The sequence below is a fragment of the Onychomys torridus genome, chromosome 7 (genome assembly GCF_903995425.1).
Source record: "Onychomys torridus chromosome 7, mOncTor1.1, whole genome shotgun sequence".
Lineage (NCBI taxonomy): Eukaryota > Metazoa > Chordata > Mammalia > Rodentia > Cricetidae > Onychomys > Onychomys torridus.
The window spans coordinates 4,214,701-4,235,322 of NC_050449.1; the positions used below are offsets into that span (position 1 = coordinate 4,214,701).

Below are 20,622 nucleotides of genomic sequence, written 5' to 3' on the forward strand. Positions count from 1 at the left end.
TTGTTTCAAAAACAAACAAAAAACAAAAACAAACAAACAAAAAAACCTCGTCTTCTGGGCTCCTCATACACAGACATCCGAACCTGTACCCATGAACACACATACATCTGAACCTGCTCATGTGAACACACACACACAAATATGACTCCTAACTAACCAGGATGCACTGAAAATGGGAAGTTTTGTCTTATGTTATCGTTAACAGACATTACTCTGGTGTTATCTCATTGAAAAGCCTTCTGGTAGTTATGGGATCACTCTCCACCCTTTTCGGCATGGTATCGTGGAAAGTCACCTTGATAACTCAAGACCTTGTGTGTCTAAGAACCACCAACAGCAGCAGCAGCAGCGGCCGGCCGTCGCAGTCTTTCCTGAGAAACACCGTGAGAGATGCAGATACAGGATGCTGGAGGTTGGCGTGAATGTGTAGACAGCTCAATTGTATTATAATCCAACTATTAAATGTTAACCATTTAACATTTCTCATTTTTAAAATTGCATTTGTTTATTTATGTATTCATGGAGTACACACAGAAGGTGCCATGACATGCATGTAGATCTCAAAGGACAACTTGGAAGAATCATTTCTCTCCTCCCACCATGTGGATCCTGGGGACCCAGATCATCAGGCCTAGAGTCATTGGCCCCTATTTTTTCTATAATCAGAATCAAAAAGGGGTCCAAAAGTAGGACTAACCAAATGTTTCAGTTGGGTAGGATTCAAATAGCTCAAGCTCACCCAATTTGTGTACATAGTTAACAAGCATCATTAAAAGTGACTGTTTCTCTCTTGTATGGCTTGGTCAGTCACAAAGAATGAAGCTTTCCCTGATCCCTGTGCACGGCTGTTACCCTGTCATCAGGGAGAGAAATGAGCTGTATAATTACCATTTGAGACATGAATCATCACTTGTGGGGCCCAGACCTGTGTGAGTCTATAAAAGGAACTCCGGTCCAGGTGCAAATGTGCACGGCCTGCCATCCCTGGGCCGAGAGGATTGCCAAGCGTCCAAGAGGAGATGAAGGTTTTACCTGCCTCTGGTCTCGCTGTCCTTGTCACAGCGTTAAAGTTTGCCAGTGCAGTGCCCACCCTGTTTGCAGACACCCCTAGGACCTTCAGGAGCAGCTACCACCTGGCACAGGTTTGTGACTCTCTGCCCCATTCCCTTTCCGTTCCTAATCCAGAACATCTGACAGGGCACAATGAGAAAGTCAACAACAATCTGTTCTTTTTGAAAATCATTATAATCTTCACACAGAAGCCGGATGAACTGCACCATCTAAGATTCTTGTCTGGTGCTTATCAGGTGTGTGTGTTCCATGGATGCATTAATGACTGGATAATTGTCTGTGTAGGTGTATTCCATAATGCAGAACTGGAGTGGGGTTATAAAACATACAAAATTCAAAAACAAGTATTTGAGGAAAAATAAGATCAGAAATAAAAAGACTGGGAATTGTATGCTGAGTGCTCAGCAGTCACAAGGGAAGGGGGTCTTAGGTTCACACTCTGAAACATGACTTTTGTGCTCAAGGTAACCTTGGTCAGAATTGAAGGCAGGCCAAGCTTCCTTCTCATCAGAGAGTCTTTCCTCCCTAAGCTGTGTTTCTCCACAACCCTTACCCCCAACTTCTATCTCCCCCCACTGTGGTCTCCCGCACCTGACTGTGATATGAAGGAACCCATTGTGGTGTGAGGGGTCTGAAACAACCAATTATATATTAGAATTTTGTAAATGCAGAAAAGTCTGTTAGAGAATGGTGATTCTTGACCTGTAGGAATGAATTTCTATGACAGATTGCTAGCTATAGTGAAGGGTGTTGTAGATGTGCCCCCAGGCCTCTTGTGGGAGATGAAACTACAGCATGCACGTGATTCCATCTCCGCCTGGGGCTGCTGCCCTGTCAGCTAAGGGCTGGAGACCTGTCACCTGTGCACCCTGGACTGTCCCTACCAGATGTTTACCTCTCACCTATCCCAGTCGATCAGTTTCTCTTACAACATGAGAGAATTCAGGGAGCATTTGCAAAAACAGCCTTGCATGTAAATAAGCAAGTTCAGCTCAACAGTGGATGCCAATATCAACACTAGATGCCCACTTGAGCTGAACTTGCTTTGACTAGAGCCCATGTATAGATGAATTCAATTCAAAGTAGCTCCAGGTACTGAAACTGTAAATTGTGTTGTACTGGTACTCTCTGTGGGTCCTCTCCCTCCAGTGTCCTTCCCCCTCCAGATTAGTGCTCTAGTTCAGAAATCATAAAGCTTTGTGATAGCCACTTCCTGGCACACACAGTAGGTGGTGTTCAACCAGAACAGATCTGAGCCAGTGGGAGGTTCTGATGCTAGTCCAGGATTTAGGTAAATGTCATCCTACCAGCCAATCTTGGCCAGACCATTAGATTACAGGCTATAATGGCTGACTACAGTCTGCAGAACCAAAAATCAGCCCTTTACCGAAGAAATAGATGGTCCCACTGTAAATAGGACTAAGGTCAAAAAGTTTTGGTGAAGCCATCTTTGCTGATCTGACCAGGTGGGGGTGTGGGGGCACATTTCAAAGGAACAGTGTGACTGAGGCTGGGGCTGCTAGACATCCTTATTTCTTCTCCCTAAGCAAGTCTCTCTAATGCCCTCGGGATCATGAAACTTGCCCATCCCTTATCACCGGGCACACAGAGATTCCTGTTGCAGAGAGCCCAGGCATCTGCTATGGAAAGAGCATTTTCTTTAGTAGGCCACAAAGATGAGGACAGATCTCTTATGTTAAACTAAAAACAACTTATGTACCATCTTGTAGCTTATAGAAACACCCACCAGCCTTGTGCACTTATAGAATCACAAATGTAAACAAAGAATTTATGTTGTTACCGATCATCTCTGGGCAAAGCACGGGTAAGAAGAACAAGCCCGTCTCTGCTCTCATGGCGCTGACGGACAGGAGGGTGTGGTGAGAAGGCAAACATGCCACTCAATACACGAGCTTGTTTCAGAGACTGGGAAGAGATACTGGAAAGAGGCTGACTGACTGGGGCTGTCCAGGGAAGCCTCTCAGGGAAAGCCACATCTGGGATGAACCTCAACTATATAATGAGCTTGCCCTAGAAAATCCTGGAGACACAGCAGGCTGGCAAAAGCATCCTCAAGTATAGAAGTCCAGCATAGAGGAGTGTGGGATGCAATCACTGTGTAACTAGAGCTAAGAGACTCACTAAGAGGTCACTAGGTCATGGGCAACTAGAAAGTATCTTCTACACTGTTCTTTACTTTCTAAATTGCTAGCTAAGAAATAACTCCAGACACCTGGGTCCCCAAACCCACAGACATAAACATCTGCATTTGAGAGCTTAAATAGATCTTGTTTAATTTATTTAAATGTCTAGTTGTATCCTTAAATTCTGGCTTGTTAATCTGCATTTGGGCTTTGAAATGACAGAATGGGACTGTAGATATACTATGAACTGAGCTGGGGATATAGCTCAATAGTGGAGCACTTGCCTAACATGCCTGAGGTCCTTCATTCAGTCCTCAGCAGTACACCCGCGCGCGCACACACACACACACACACACACACACACACACAGAGAGAGAGAGAGAGAGAGAGAGAGAGAGAGAGAGAGAGAGAGAATAAACTATGAAATGGAATAATGACCAAATGCCTGCCTCTTCCTACAGTTGAGGATTTATTTTAGGGTTTGTTTTTAAAACAGTGCAGATGTTTCCTGGTTTATGGTGGTGTTGAATCTTCACAACCTTCCCAGGACTCGAGTCAACAGCTCATCAGAAGCCACTCTTGGGCAGAGCTGGGGTCATGGCTCAGGATCCAGAGGCAGAGGCTGCCCACGCACTGCCAGCCAAGGAAAAGACTATGAGGAAAGTTCTGAAGAGTGGCTTGGACTGAGGAGGCCTCACCTCCACAGTGTCATGAAGTCAGCACTCATTAACTCACCCTATTGGAGCATGGAAACTACCTAGTGGTACTGACATAACATTGAAAACAAGCTTCTAAAGTGTCTCTAAAAGTAGTAGAAATTCTCATTTAGCACATGATTATGAAAAATTAAACCATCCAAAAGAGACTCCTAGATTCTGGAACCATTGGTACCACTTCCTTTTCTGTAATAAAGAATTTTTTAATTGTTATTATCTTTAAATTTTGGCTTCTACTTATCTCACTGAATATTATGCCACAAAAACGTTTTGACTTTTAAACTATTTCCATAACTTTTTTTTTAAAGAGTTACAAATAGGTACTAAAGGGTTGACTCAGAGTTCAGCTCTCAACCTCCACATGGTCACTCACAATTACCTTGCAGCTCCAATTTGAGGATATCTGATGCCCTCTTCTCGCCTCTACAGACCCCCCCATGCACATGACACATACATTGACTCAGGAACACACACATACACATAAAATAAAAATATATATTTAAAATATTTTAATTATCAAAAAAGTCACAATCATTTCTGAATACAGGTACGCTATCATTTCCTTACCCACTTCTTTTGTTAAGGAAACACATTGTTACCCTCACACTGGTGTGATCAGTAGCTAAGACAGTTGGGAAGGCCGAAGCTGGCAAAATAAAGCTAAAGTACAGAAATTCGAAGAATTTCCCTGGGCTGTTTGTGTATAGCCTGCACTCAGACAACACCAAAGTCCTTACGAATCTCCTTCGGTGACTCTGAGAGATAGAGGGAATGTTGGAGAGAGCATAGCCTGGCCACTCCTCAGACCAGCGACACTAAGGAGGACTATTTCTAAGTGTCCTAAGAGGTCGCAGGGCGCCAGCAGAAGCAAGCCTCCGCCTCTGTTACTTTCATTTGTCTTTTCTTTATTTTCACTTTCAAATTGGACAATTTTTTTCCTTTATTATTATGTGTTTTAAATTTTATACATCAGCATGGGTTCCCCTGTCCTCCCCTCTCCCGCCCCCACCTTCCCCCCAGCCCCTCCCCTCCATTCCCATCTCCTCCAGAGCCAAGACTCCCCTGGGGATTCATTTAAACCTGGTGGATTCAGTACAGGCAGGTCCAGTCCCCTCCCTCCAGACTGAGCATGTGTCCCTGTGTAAGCCCAAGGTTCCAAACAGCCAGCTCATGCACTAAGGACAGGTCCTGGTCCCACAGACTGGGAGCCTCCCAAACAGTTCAAGCTATTCAATTGTCTCACTTATCCAGAGGGCCTGATCCAGCTGGGGGCTCCACAGCCGTTGGTTCATAATTCATGTGCTTCCATTCAATTGGCTATTTGTCCCTGTGCATTTTGCAATCTTGGATCCAACAATTCACGCTCTTGCAGACCCTCCTCTTTCTCGACAGTTGGACACCTGGAGCTCCACCTGGGGCCTGGATGAGGATCTCTGCATCCACTTCCATCAGTTATTAGATGAGAGTTCCAAGACAACTGTTAGAGTGTTTAGTCATCTGATCACCAGACTAGGTCAGATCAGGCTTTCTCTCGACCATTGCCAGCAGTCTACAGAGGATGTATCACTGTGGATTTCTGGGGACCTCTCCAGCACTCTGCCTATTGCTGTTCTCATGTGGTCTTTATTTATCATAGTCTGTTATTCCTCATTCTCCCTTTCTGTTCTTGATCCAGTTGGGATCTCCTGCTCCCCTAAGCTTTCTTTCCCTCAAATCTTGCCCTTCATTACTCCCACTGTCGTCCAGGTTGTTCATGTAGCTCTCATCCATTTCTCTGTCATTGGGTGACCCCTGTGTTTTTCCTAGGGTCCCGTTTTCTAGTTAGCCTCCCTGGAGTTGTGTAGCAGTCTGGTCATCTTTGTTTTACATCTAGTATCCTCCTATGAGTGAGTACATATCATGTTTGTCCTTCTGAGTCTGGGTTACCTCACTCAGGATGATTTTTTCTAGATCCATCCATTTGCCTGCAAACCTCATGATATCATTGGTTTTCTCTGCTGAGTAGTACTCCATTGTGTATATGTACCATATTTTCTTTATCCATTCTTCAGTTGAAGGGCATCTAGGTTGTTTCCAGGTTCTGGCTATTACAAACAATGCTGATATGAACATAGCTGAGCAAATGCCCTTGTGGTATGATTGAGCATTCCTTGGGTATATGCCCAAGAGTGCTACAGCTGGGTCTTGGGGGAGATGGATTCCCATATTGATTTCCAAAGTGGCTGTACAAGCTTGCATTCCCACCAGCAGTGGAGGAGAGTTCCCCTTGCTCCACATCCTCTCCAGCATAAGCTGTCTTCTGTGCTTTTGATCTTAGCCACTCTGACAGGTGTAAGTTGGTATTTCAGAGTCGTTTTGATATGCATTTCCCAGATAATTAGGGATGTTGAGCAATTCCTTAAATGTCTTTCAGCCATTTGAACTTCCTCTGTGGAGAATTCTCTGTTTAGTTCTATAGCCCATTTCTTAATTGGACTGTTGAGCATTTTGATGTCTAATTTCTTGAGTTCTTTATATATTCTGGATATCAGCCCTCTGTCAGATGTGGGGTTGGTGAAGACCTTTTCCCATTCTGTAGGCTGTCACTTTGTCTTGTTGACTATGTCCTTTGCTCTACAAAAGCTTCTCAGTTTCAACAGGTCCCGTTGATTGATTGTTTCTCTCAGTGTCTGTGCTACTGGTGTTATATTTAGAAAGTGATCTCCAGTGCCAATGTGTTCAAGAGTACTTCCTACTTTCTCTTCTATCAGGTTCAGAGTAGCTGGATTTATGTTGAGGTCTTTGATCCACTTGGACTTAAGTTTTGTGCACAGTGACAGATATGGATCTATTTGCAGCCTTCTACACATTGACATCCAGTTATGCCAGCACCATTTGTTGAAGATGCTTTCTTTTTTCCACTGTACATTTTTGGCTTCTTTGTCAAAAATTATATGTTCATAGGTGTGCGGGTTAATGTCAGGGTCTTCAATTCGATTCCATTGGTCCACATGTCAGTTTTTATGCCAGTACCAAGCTGTTTTTATTACAGTAGCTCTATAGTAGAGCTACAGGTCGGGGATTGTGATGCCTCCAGAGGTTGTTTTATTGTACAGGAATCTTTTGGCTATCCTGGGTTTTTTGTTTTTCCATATGAAGTTGAGTATTATTCTTTCCAGATCTGTGAAGAATTGTGTTGGTAATTTGATGGGGATTGTGTTGAATCTGTAGATTGCTTTTGGTAAGATAGCCATTTTTACTATGTTAATCCTGCCTATCCAAGAGCATGGAAGATCTTTCCATTTTCTGACATCTCCTTCAATTTCTTTTCTCAGGGACTTAAAGTTCTTGTCATTTGTCAAACACTAGAAAAGACGTGGGTAGAGGACTGCTTGAAGCTAACGCTAAGATTTAGTGACTTTAACTGCAGGGAGGGGCAGAGAGTGGGGAGTTGTCAACGGGACAGCATGAAAGTGGTTGCCTATAAAACAGAGCAGTTCTAAGTGTACCTCTAACTGCCCAATCTTGACTCCAGAATGGATGCCAACCCTTTGTCAACAACTCTGGCAAGAAAGTCCCCAGAGTGCTAGGCTTTCCCTAACTTGAAACATAGGACAGTCCCCAGAAGCGGTGTTTCATTCTTTACCCAAGGAAATCACTAAACCACCTTCTCCTTGATGCCATTTCAGTGACAAGGTTTTGTCCTTTTATTAAGTAGGAATAACTTCTGAGTTTATTTCATTAAAACTGGCTGCTCTACTCCCATCTACTAAGTTCAACCTTAAACTTTTAACACTATAGGTTTGGAAACCTGTGCATATTTTAAAGGAAAAGAAAACATTATAAACATTGTGTAGATTCATAGGAGAAAACTTAAAAAAACTATAATTGAAAAAGCAATGCCCAGGATCTATAATCAGCATGTAGCACTGTTTTGTTTTTTTTTAAGATTTATTTATTTATTATGTATACAGAAGATGGTGCCAGATCTCATTACAGATGGTTGTGAACCACCATGTGGTTGCTGGGAATTCAACTCAGGACCTCTGGAAGAGCAGTCGGTGCTCTTAACCTCTGAGCCATCTCTCCAGCCCAAGCACTGTTAATACTTTAGTCTATAGCTTTCAGATGAACTCCTGCTACTCAGTGCAAGGCTTTGGATAAGGCAATCAAGGACTTGGTTTTGGTTTTGAGGTTTGGGTTTTTTTTTTAACTTTCTATTTATTCTTTGAGAATTTATACATGCAAACAATATATTTCAACCCTATTCACCCCACCCTCCAGCTCCTCCCAGATCCTGTCAACATTTCTCACCCCAACCTCACACTTTCTCTTTTTTTAAAAATGGCCCTCTGAGCCACTCAGCACTGCCCATGCATTCAAAGGTGTGGGGCCATCCTGGGAAACAAGGCCAACCTGCCAGGCACCACACCCATGATAACACTGACAACCCCCATGCCAGGAGTGGAAGTCTCGGGTCATCATTTACTCCTCCACAATATGATCCTGCTAGCACTTAAAATTTTGAGAATTTTTTAGGGCTTTTTGTATTGATTTGGGGGGGGGTGCCCATTTTACAAATGTGTTGTTTGTTTATACAAATGTGTTATTTCTCTTGATTGTTGAGTCTTTGGAAACCTCTCACTTGGCTTCCCTATGCCCTTGTTGGTGACTATGGCACTTTAATAATAGCAGTAAGTATGTCTTTTGCCTAATTTATCATAAATATTCCCCTTCTGTGGTCACATCTCATAAAGCAGACATCAGAATGTTGAGTACAGCACATTCACACTCTCAAACATGGGGGCAGGGGGAGGTACTGAAAAACTGAAACCCTTTCAGGAATAGAGCATCTGATCTTAGATGCTCTTCTCTGTTCTCCAAGGAGTGTAACTGAAACATCACTCAAGCTGCCACAGCGTCAGTTCGTACACAAACCAGAAGGCCTCCACATAGCTTCATCCTCAAAAAGAAAGAAAAAACAAACAACAAAACCCATAAAATTGCTGCCACAGATGGGGTTGAGCCAGAATCACCCCAAGTGTCAGAGCTCTTCATCTATAGGAAGTCCTGAACTAAAAAAATTCGTTTCAGATTTATTTTTATTTATGTGTATGTGTTTGTATGAGTGTGTGCCACATATGTGTGTGCTCACAAAGGCCCAGAGACAGAGTCAGATCTCCTGGAGCTGGAGTTACAGGTGGCTGGGAACCACTGACCTGGGTGCCGGGAACCAGACTCAGGTCCTCTGGGAGAACATCAAGCACTCTTAACTGCTGCACCCTCCCTCTAGCTCCTTAGCTAAACTTCTTGGGGGGGGGGGGGTCGCCAGCAAAGTCACCTCCTCTTACTGGCAGGATGGGAATGTGGAAATAGAGCATGAACATAACAACAGCCAACTTCACTACAGAAAACTTGTGGGTATAGAGAGCACAAAACAGAAAGTACTAGTCTGCAACTGCCCTGCCCACAGACAGCCAACACTGGCACTCAGACACCCCCATTCCCCTTCACTGTCACGGCACACACTTTACTTCTGAAATTGCTGGGATCTGATAGAGACTGCTCTTCTGTTTTACTCCGTGTGCGCTGCTCCGTTGAGAGCATTCTCTATGCCATTAAATACTTACCTTCCAAAGACATAGTACGGACCTAGTTTTGTGTCACATAGATATATAATAACCTTCCTAACAAGTCACATATTGTAGGTGGGACGCAACACAGCAGCAGAGCACTGGCACAGCAAGCCAAAGTCTCCGGGTTAACTCCCCAGCACTAAAAGAAGTACACCCCCTATTGTAAAACATGAAGTTTGCTTCTATATACATATGTTAGGTATAATTATGGATAATTAAATCTATGGTTAAGGTGGAAATATTTTATTTATTCATACATTTTTATAATACATATAATCAATAATCAACTAAACCAAATATAAGATTCTAAATCTCTAGCTGCATTGGACAGGGGAAATTCCTGGACCAAACATGGGCCTCAACCTTGCATTTTTACAGCCCTGTGCAGTTCAGGCCACCCTAATCTAACGTCCACAACAGGGCGAACAAGGTATCCTAAGGGGTTTGAAGTCTGTATGTGTGGGTGAAACTTGATCATTTAGGGAGGAGATTAATATTTTTTATTACTTCTTTGAGGATTTCGTACATGATTGCAATATATTTTGACCATATTCATCCCCCACTGCTCCCCTCTGCCCCCTCCTGGATTTTTGCCCAGTCTCACTCCCAACTTCATGTCCTCTTTTCTCTCTCCTTTTTTTTTAACCCTCCAAATCTAATTGGCACTACTCACATGCACAGAGGCATAGGGCCATCCACTGGAAGATGGTCAACCTACAAGGAGTCATACCTCTAAAGAAAATGGCCCTCCTTCCCTCAGCATCCATCACTGGTCACTGTAGATGTAACTGTCTTGTTAAATAAGAAACACAGAGCCAAATACAGAGTTAATAGCCAAGAGGTCAGAGCAATAGCTGAGAGCTGAAAGCCTTACCCTTCACTGCTGCTCTGTCTTTCCTCTCTGCAAGAGAGCTACTTCCTGTGTCCTGTCTTTTATATAGACTTTCTGTTCTGCCTTCTCATTGGCTGTAAACCCAGCCACATGACCTCCTCATCACTGCCTGTCTACAGACCTCCAGGTCTTCTATGGTTGGTATTGAGATTAAAGGTGGGTGTTGCCATGCTGGCTGTATCCTTAAACACACAGAGATCCTGCCTAGCTCTGCCTTCCAAGTGCTGGGATTAGAGGTGTGCACCACCACCAGCCAGCTTCTGCTATGGCTTGCTCTGACCCCAAGGCAACTTTATTAACATACAAATAAAATCACATTTCAGTACAAATAAAATATCACTATAGACTTGTGTGTTGTTCCTGCATCCATGCTGGAATATTGACTGGACAGATTTTGTGTAATCACAACTGTCAGTGGTCCTGTGTGTCCAAAGGACGCTGCTCTTCCAGTCATTCTACCCCTGTTCCAGAAGGTTTCCTGAGCCTCATATGCAAGAAGCCTAGTACCTAATGGCTTCTTTTCTTTGCCTCAGTGGATAGCAAACCTGATCGGGAAACCCACCCTATGAAAACAAAGGTCACCCACAACCTACCAGAACTAGTTGCCCTCTGTGTGTCTATGAGAGGCTGAAGGGTAAGTCCTCTTGGGGAAAAATACTTATCTCACATTACACATTATGTGTTCTACACCATGTGATTAGGAATGATGTGCCAACATCAACCTGTGGTCTCCACATGAGCCCACACAAGCAAGTGCACCCCCACATACACATGTGTATACCACAAACACACACCCAGGATAACAGCCTACAAGCCTCAGTACTCAAAGCTAACCATTAATAACTTTGGATATACCTGTTTCATCTATGAAAATATGTCTAAGTTGTTTAAATAAGAATATATACCCTACTTTTACATTGTCCCCTATCTTAGCTGAGTAGGAGTGTTCTCCAACCACACCATGGATGTATCAGCCTGCCTCTCCATTTCAGGAATATCTTGACAAGTATTACACACAGAGAGGAGGCCCCCATGCTGGTGAGATGGTGGCCAGAGGAGGCAAGCCCATGGTCAGGAAGATTAAAGAGCTACAATCTTTCTTTGGCCTCCAAGTCACTGGGAAGTTGGACCAGAATACAGTGAATGTGATCAAGCGGCCTCGCTGTGGAGTTCCTGATGTGGCTAACTACCGCCTCTTCCCAGGTGAACCCAAATGGAAAAAAAATATTTTGACATACAGGTAATGAGATTGAGTCTTTCCCAATTCAAAGAGAAAGACACACCTCACCTTCTTCTTTTCTTTCCAAGCTCTCTTCCTTTTGATCTGTATGAAAGGCAGAATCCACAACAGCTGTTGGTTTGAAAACTCTAATCTCAGGATAACTCTCCACCTTCCCCTTTACAGACCTGATCAGCTGGGAACAACTCTAATAGTTTCAAGTTAAGTAACCCATGGTAGGATTGATAACCTTTTAATCTGACCAGCTGAACTAGTCAAATGAGAGACCACCTCAGAAGAACAAGATGGATGTCTCCTGAGAAACAACACTGAAGGTTGGCCTCTGCCCGCCCCCATACACTGCAAAAGACTCGTTAATACAATTCATTCTTTGATTCCACAAATTATTTGCTGATGACTTTGGCTACAGTAGATACTCAATTTATGGAATATAAAGGTGAACAACTCATCTTTCTCCTTTCTAGTATTAGGGGACATGAACAGGGAGAAAGAGGTCTGCTCACAGGCCTCAGTGGGCTCTGGAGCAGCAGTAGAGGCAGCTGTCAAGCTGGCCTGTCATACAGAAGTAACACCTGTCCCTGAGTTGAAGGTAGTTGCAACCCCAAGCCCCACTCCACATCTGGCATCTTCCTCTTTAGACTGAGGAGACCTGCCCCAAGGCGCTTGCCCTTCCTCCTTCGGCTCTGGGTATGGAGAGCAAATCTCCCACTCCAGCTTCCTTGAGCCATTCCAGGTTAGACCTCATTCACAGGTTAGACCAAAGTACATCACCCAAGGTGCCCAGCCCCAGGCTCTGTGGGGTTGAAGGAGGCAGGTGACGCTGTCATGCTGGGGCCTCACATAGGCCCCAGGGGTGTCGTTTTGGGTGATTCGACAACAGATTTTTGTAGAACTTAGGCCATTTCCAAGCAGAAAACCCACCCACCAAGTTGAGTGAGATGGGCTGAGTGACAGTTCAGTCCCAATGCCCAAGCACAGTTCTGAAACTGGAGTAGAGTGTGCAGCACAGAGTGGTGAAAACCGAGGCTGAGAGAGTGGGGAGGGGGTGGTCTGAGCAGTAAGAACTAGCTATCGGGAAGGCCAGGATCTGGGACAGCTTACACTCCCAGGATCAGCCCACCTGGATGAAATCTGGAGATAAGGAAGGGCTGGGCTGCTGCAAACTTCAGCAGGTTAGAGCAGAGCACCTTCCTTACCATATGGGGAGCCAACTCCAGCAGCAGGAATTCTGGGGTCTGTTCTTATGTTTCCAAGAACTTCATGTCCTTGTTGCTAAGAAATGACTATATTCAATGATGTAACTTTACAATTAAATTGTATTTTAAAACAAAGATAATCAAAATGTTTTTTGCATTTGGCCATCATCTAGATTCACAAGCTTATCCACGTTTATTTGACCCGATTAGTTTCCACACTCCACAATGGCCTCTTGACTATTGCCAATGTGGCATCCCTGACAGTTGGTCACTATTTACAATACAGAAACCATCAAGCCATGCAGGCCAGCGCGTTATGTTCCCTGTGGAAGTAGGTTGTTAAACCATTCTGACAAACCCTATGATCAGACACAGGAAAGGAGAACTTGGCGGAGACTTTTGTTAGCTGCTACTGGACTCTCCGTCCACAAGATGGCACTTAAAACAAAGAAATCTAAACAACATGGCCATCTGTGAGGGATTAACCACAGTCCTAAGAAACAACTTAAGACCTTAAAAAAAAAAAAAAAGTAAATTCATGGCATCTTTTCATAATTTTCTTCAACTGTGTCCTATAATTTTAAGCTGTGACTATGCACAGTTAACAGCAGTGACATGAATCAGGATAGCCTGACACTTGGAGATGTGTAATAGTCTGTGATAAATAATGCAGCCCTGAAACTCCTCCACACAACTCTCAATACCCAGGCATCCTTCCTTCCAGACAAGCTGCCTGGCACCAGCACTCCTCTCCAAGACCCTAGAGGCTGTTTTGATGCTTTACAGCTCCTGGGTGTCAGAATCACATCTTGTAACAACACCAGATGATTACAATGGAAAGCACAGCAGAGCACCCCTGTGCACAGGCTTTGAAAGCAGACAGAGCAGGACCAGACTCCTACTAACAGAGTGCAGGCCTTGATCACCATCATTACGACTGCCTCGGGACTGTGAGGCCTAGACAACACATCACCTTAAAAAGTGCTTAGAACCCTGTCTAGTGCAGAGCATGTCTTCAAAGAACATTGCCTATGATTACCACCAGTTCGTGTTTTTTTTCAAACCGTAGACCCCAGGTCAAGGTTTTCTCCACCTCCTCTTCTCTGGCTTATTCTTTTCTCCATCTTTATTTTGGCTGTCTCAATGTACATCATCAACTCTTGTTACAGTTGCTCTGCCTGTAACAAGAGGGAATGATGAGGTGCTGTCTAACTGGTCCTAAATCATAGGTCTGTATGGCAAAGGGGTGTGCCATATTTTGAAATCATTAAACAGTCCAGAACTGAGCAAATTTCATCCTCTCTTTTGGTCCTTCTTTTGAGTACCCTAGGATTTTGGTCTTGTATGCTGGTTCAAATCATATCACCTGCATGAGAATAACCTAAGATACTTGCTAAAATACAGGTTTCAGGACTAAACCAGTACCTTTAACGAGCTTGCTAAACAGTTGTCATGGATCCTAAAGTTTGAGAGTCCCGGAGCATTCCTAAAGAGCTAGCCTTTGTCCCTCCATTTGCCGAATACCTGATCTGTGTAAGACGCTGGAGCCAAAGCTAGAAAAGGGAGAGGCTTCCGATCTGCTGCCGAAGTCTAAACATCTGCCTTCTCCTTCTGTAGCCATTATTCCAGCCCAGTCAGAGTCCCCACTGAAATTCTCTCTCTCACCTTCTTTTCCTGCTGGCAGAACCCCAACCTATGTGCTTCAGAGCAGAAGGAACCCCAGGATCTGGCAGCTGTTTCCACACACCTGTGTCCAAAAATCACTATGCTCTCCTACGTTGTCACTCGGAACTTCCTGAAGTGCTCAGCCCTTTTCTCACCCCAGTGTGCATTCTGTTCTAGGCTAACACATCCTCTCCAAGGAAAGCACACATGGGGCTGGAGAGATGACTCCGAGGTTGAAAACCTGACTGCTTTTACAGAAGACCCAGGCTCGATTCCCAGCACCCACAAGGCAGCTCACAATCATCTCTAACTCCAGTTCCAGAGGGACCGATGTCCTCTTCTGGCTTTCATGAGCCTCGCATACATTGTGCACAGATAATTCATGTAGGCCAAAAACTAATACACATAAATAAAAATAAACATTTTTCAAAGTAAATTTTAAATTTTTCTAAAGAAACTGCATCTCTCTGTCTCTGTCTCTGTCTCTGTCTCTGCTTCTGTCTCTCTCTCTCTCACACATACACACTGACAGATAGACACACACACACATACACACATTGACACTCATAAGTCACTCCCCAACTCTGGGAAATCTCATTGGCCTTTGATAAAGAATTGAGGTAGCAAACCCTCAAATAAATAACAATGAAAACTAAGCTTTCAGAAGCCCAGGGTTGTCTCTGTTTTCTGGGTCTCTCTGTAGTGTCCTGTTTGATATGAGACAATTTGAGATGTTTCAAAGCAGAGTAAGAACTACTAATTCAGGGAAAGACTTGTAACATAGAGACCCAGGCCTGTGGTGTGTGTTGTGGAGACCCTGGCCTGTAGTGTGTGAGCAGCCTGGGCATTCCCTCCCCTGTCACTAAAGCACACACATCTTCTTTTCCTTTGTCCAGAGTCTCTAAGTACACCCCTTCCATGAGTCCTGCTGAGGTGGACAAGTCCATAGAGATGGCTCTGCGTGCCTGGAGTACTGCAGTCCCTCTGAACTTCATCAGAATAAACTCTGGAGAAGCAGATATCATGATATCTTTTGAAACCGGAGGTACTGTGCTGTTTCTTGGGTCCTAGCTCTAATGCCAGGGAGAATTGCCCCAAACTTGCTCCTTTGACAGACTTATGGCATCATCAGCACAGGGTTCCATTGCACAGCATTGGGATAAGCAGAGGCCAAGACCACAGCAAAGATAAACATCTTACCAGAAGGTAGAATGGGACCATCTTAGCACTGATTGTCATCTGCAGCCTCCACCGTGGGACAGACTCACTGTGGCTCTGCCCCAGGAGAGGACAAGTTCTGTCAGCTTTCATGTTCCCAGTGGCTAGGGGGCCGGCTGACTCCAGTGTCCATCACTGGTACCTGGTTCCATGTTACCCAATATTCTCCCACCTGGAGTCCCCACTGAGGAATCAATTCCCCAGGGACCCTGTGGTAGCCAGGCCCCCCAGCAATAGTTACAGAAGTAGCATTTAGGTCTTACCCATGCTTGAACACTACCTTTGGGAAGTACATGTGAAGCTTGCCTCTACCTGCCTGCTTCTCCATTTTCTCACAGCCTGATACCAAGTAGAACATGACTTTGAACATTATTGGTAAAGCTCTGAGCCCTTTGCAGAGACACACATGCAGGAAATAGATGAAACAAGAGGTCCCTGAAATTCTCCCCACCTCAAGTTCCAACAGTGAAGTTGAGTGTCTCTGCCTCTTCCCCTGCCCAGATAATGTTGCTAAGTGCTCAAGACATTCTGAGCCCTGAGCTTGTTCCAGTCTGATGTTGCTACGGGGAATATGCTGGGGGGTGGGGTGGGGAAGGAGGTCAAGAAAGTCATGAAATGGCCTTGGAATCTGGCCCCTGGCAGGTCCCATTCCTGCCAGGCATCAAGGGCACTTGGTGAAATGGCAGAACATTGTAACTCAAGGTAAGTTCGGGGGTATGGAACTGATTTGTGATTCTCTATCTTTCAAACTGGTATTCTGTCCCCAGCACAAGGGCTGACTAGAGACCGGGCAGCATCTCCTCAGACACACAGACCTGATTAAGCTGCATCACCTGAGACCTGAGGAATCGCATACTGAATTTAGGAGTGCTAGCTTTAAAAAGAATGGACAGGGCCAGGGGGGACTCAGCCAAGCACTTGCTGCCAAGCCTGACGGCCCCAGGTCGATCCCAGAAACCTGTGTGGTGGAAGGAGAGAATTAGCTTACTTTGCCCTTTGATCTCCACATAACAGTGAGTGCAGCCACTCACATACATACATACATACAAAGCAAATAAATTTAAAATTAGTGAATTAATTAATAAAAAGAAATACCAATTTTTAAGTGAACAAAAAAAAATGAGCATTGTCAGCCAGGCAGTGGAGGCACATGCCTTTAATCCCAGCACTCGGGAGGCAGAGGCAGGCGGATCTCTGTGAGAAACTCTATCTCAAAAAAAAAAAAAAAAAAAGTGAGCATTGTCACCAAAATCCTGGGAAATTGAGAAGAGTAGCTTCTGCTCCATCCTCCAGATGGTTTCCTCTCCTGTCGAATTCAGAGTGCTGTTAACTACGGAGGAGAGAAAAAAGCACCCAAGGCTTTGGGTGCCTGGATTTTCCTAACCACCTTTACTTTCATAGGCTTTACATGTGCAGGTATCAAAGTTAGAAATTCATTTTCTTTTGGTTTTTTGACACTTAAATTATACTGTGCAAAACAAACAGAAAGCAGGCATTCAGTTTACTAAAACCCTCTCAGGGGAATCAGATTTTGAAAGCTCTTTCATATTGTGATCAGTCAGTGGGCCTGGTTGCTATCAAATGTCCCTCAGTTCTTTCCCCTGTGATCTGTGCTGTGTGACTATATACCATGTGCTGTGAGTGGTGATAAAAACCATTACAACAGTCTTATCTGTTTGCATTTCTCCTTTGAAGTACAAAACAATCATTTTACTTTTAAACTAGAGAAGCAATGTGGCAGTTAAGAGCACTTGTGCTGTAGCTCCAACTCCAGGGAAATCTGATGCCCTCTTCTGGCCTCCCTGGGCACTGCACTCATATGCACATACTCCTACAGGGACACGCACACATACACTTAATAAAATATAGATCTTTAAGATGAATATTGAAAAGTGAATCTAAGGGTCAATGTTGTTGAGAATGTTGCCCACTTTCTGTGACCCCAAGAATTACTATGCCTTAATCCGACTGGTGTTTCCTACTTAGATCACGGAGATTCCTACCCATTTGATGGGCCTCGAGGGACTCTGGCCCATGCATTTGCACCTGGAGAAGGCCTGGGAGGAGACACCCATTTCGACAATGCTGAGAAGTGGACTATGGGAATGAATGGTATATATGCACAATTCACCATAACCTGGAAACTATTGTACCTTCTTCTGGGCCTCCATCATGAAACCTTGAGGTTCAACGTTCCAAGCCACCCTTTAACTAGGGGGGCTGGCTATGAAAAACAAGTAAGCCAAAAATCCAGAAGGGAATACACAGGGGAAGACCTTCCCACACTGATGCTATAGACTAGCCTGCTCTCTGTTTCTTGGCATTTAATCTATAGAACCAATCCCATCCCAATGCACAGCTTACTTCTTAATCAGGTGTACAAGGTTTATGGCTCTTTACCTGTATGTGGAAATGGACTATATTTCAAAATGACCACAGGAAATGAATTAGTACTCCCCTGAGGAGTGTGATGGGAGAGGGTATAAAGTTCCCAGAATGCCATATGGATCATCAGAAACGTAAAACATGAATGAAAAAGGAAACTGGTACACCTCACACACTTAGGTATAGTCATTAGAACTCAAGCTTTGATGTCATTTAAATTAGAATCTCAATTCCTGGCTCCACCAATTGCTAACTGTAACCATGGGTAAATTATTTCAAGTCTCTGAACTTAGTTCCTCATAGCATTGATTAAAATGTTAAATGTGTATAATACCGAGTTGTATGAAAACAGATTTATTTTAAAGCCTTCTTTAATCTTCTCATAACTGAATTCAGCTTTATGTGTAAGCCCTTAATTTGCCTATAGCAGAAGATAATTTGATTGCATTGTACTACATTCAATTTCTATTCAGTGATTTTTTTCACATAACCAATTTATAGTATCAAAATGGAGTAGGCTGTAAAAGCAGAACGTGACTCAGGTATTCAGGATCCAAATCTATGCATTATAAATTTCATTACCATTACTAGCTGCAAAACCCTCTATCACACATCGACGACAATGAGAGAATGGATTGTTTTGCGTTTCCCTCTGCCCCATCCCCCCAAAGGGTGAAGGAACCAAAGAGACTAAAGACGGGAAAGCCAAGTGCTAGACGTGCTAGACCAGCCTTTGAATCCGGGTATGAGAAGGAGAGCTAACTGTGACATAGGCACACTCTCCTGTCAGACAAAATGACAAAAGCAAACTGTGTTGATGCTTTCTCCCTGCTGCTGCTGTCTAGGGTTCAACTTATTCACTGTCGCTGCTCATGAGTTTGGCCATGCTCTGGGCCTGGGCCACTCCACAGACCCATCAGCACTGATGTACCCAACTTACAAGTACCAGAACCCCTATAGGTTTCATCTCCCCAAGGATGACGTGAAAGGGATTCAAGCATTATACGGTACGATTTTCTCACTATTTCTAACACAAAAATGACAGGCATCCCCTCCAGGTTAGAGAAAGTGCATTTTCCCAGAGTTCCCTTCTTAGATGGAAATGAAGCTAGAGCGACACATCCTGTGAGGAGTATGTGCACCAGTTGAAAGCGTTGCTGTCTTTTCTTTCCTCCAGAAATTATAAAATTTATGCATTGGAAGATGGAAGGCACACACACACACACACACACACACACACACACACACTCACACACACACACACACACTCACACACACTCACACACACTCACACACACTCACACACACACATGGGGAGGACTGCACACACACACTCTCACACACACTCACACACACACACTCACACACACTCACACACACTCACACACACACACACAGGGAGGACTGCACACTCACACACACACACACACACACACACACACACACACACACACACACTCACACACACTTACAGATAAGTGGTCTCAGCTCACTCTAGCACTTGACAATCTGTTGCTTATGACACCTGCTCACACTTGTCATCCATGCCAAGGGTGTATGAATTCTTATTTCACAGCTGAGAGTTTTGAAGGTTAAAGACAGTAGGGATCCTAAGACGTTTTTAGCTACCAGATTGGTTATGTGTAACAGTAAAAAATAGCAACTACTTCTTATATAATATTTTCACTAATTCTTTGAGAATTTCACATGTGTATACAATGCCTTCTGATCATACTTATTTCCCACACCACCCCTATCTTCCTATTCACAGGACTCCCAAAGCCTCCTCCCAACTCTATGCCATCTTTTTTTTTTACAACCCACCAAGTACAAATTGTACTGTCTGTATACTGGAGCATATTTGACCTACTAAAGCCCACACTCATAGACAAAACTGACTTTTCCGTAGTCAACTTTTAATGGTTTTTCAGGTATTATTTAAGTTTCACACAATATTCACAGATAGGTCCTACTAGTACCACTCCCAAATTACAATTGATGTAGCCATGGCCTTAATAAATTTTTTTTTTATATCACACAACTAACACCTAGGGAAGCCGATATTCAAGCCTAGGTCTGCCTGCCATTGGAAGCCATTTACTTAAGACACAGCCATTTGCAGAGGGAATGAATGCAGACTTCTAGTGTTCTCAAGAGTAGAAGTGTCCATGCTCTGAGTTACTGGCATCATTTTACACTTTGAATCCTAGGACCCCGGAAGACATTCCCAGGAAAACCCACTGTGCCCCATATTCCACCTCACAAGCCATCCATCCCTGACCTCTGCGACTCCAGCTCATCCTTTGATGCAGTAACAATGCTGGGAAAGGAGCTTCTGCTCTTCAAGGATAGGTGAGCCCAAGACTTCCCCAAGCCTCAGCCCACACTAACCAACATCATTGTCTTGATAGCTGAAGAGTGTGCAGAAATGCTCCCTTGACTGGACACAGGGCAGACAGCGCAGTCTTAGGAAATACATG

The 20,622-nt window shown here is 44.0% G+C and overlaps 1 protein-coding gene across 1 annotated transcript in view; it reads left to right on the forward strand.

Moving 5' to 3' along the window:
- Positions 1–1,019: 1,019 nt before the first annotated feature.
- The window catches only part of Mmp20 (matrix metallopeptidase 20), a 40,833-nt gene continuing 21,230 nt past the window's right edge, over positions 1,020–20,622 (forward strand). The window contains exons 1-6 of the mRNA XM_036194368.1: positions 1,020–1,142; positions 11,431–11,678; positions 15,436–15,584; positions 17,744–17,869; positions 18,988–19,149; positions 20,353–20,494. Coding sequence (XP_036050261.1) covers positions 1,020–1,142; positions 11,431–11,678; positions 15,436–15,584; positions 17,744–17,869; positions 18,988–19,149; positions 20,353–20,494 — 950 coding nt within the window. The remainder of the gene's footprint in view (positions 1,143–11,430; positions 11,679–15,435; positions 15,585–17,743; positions 17,870–18,987; positions 19,150–20,352; positions 20,495–20,622) is intronic.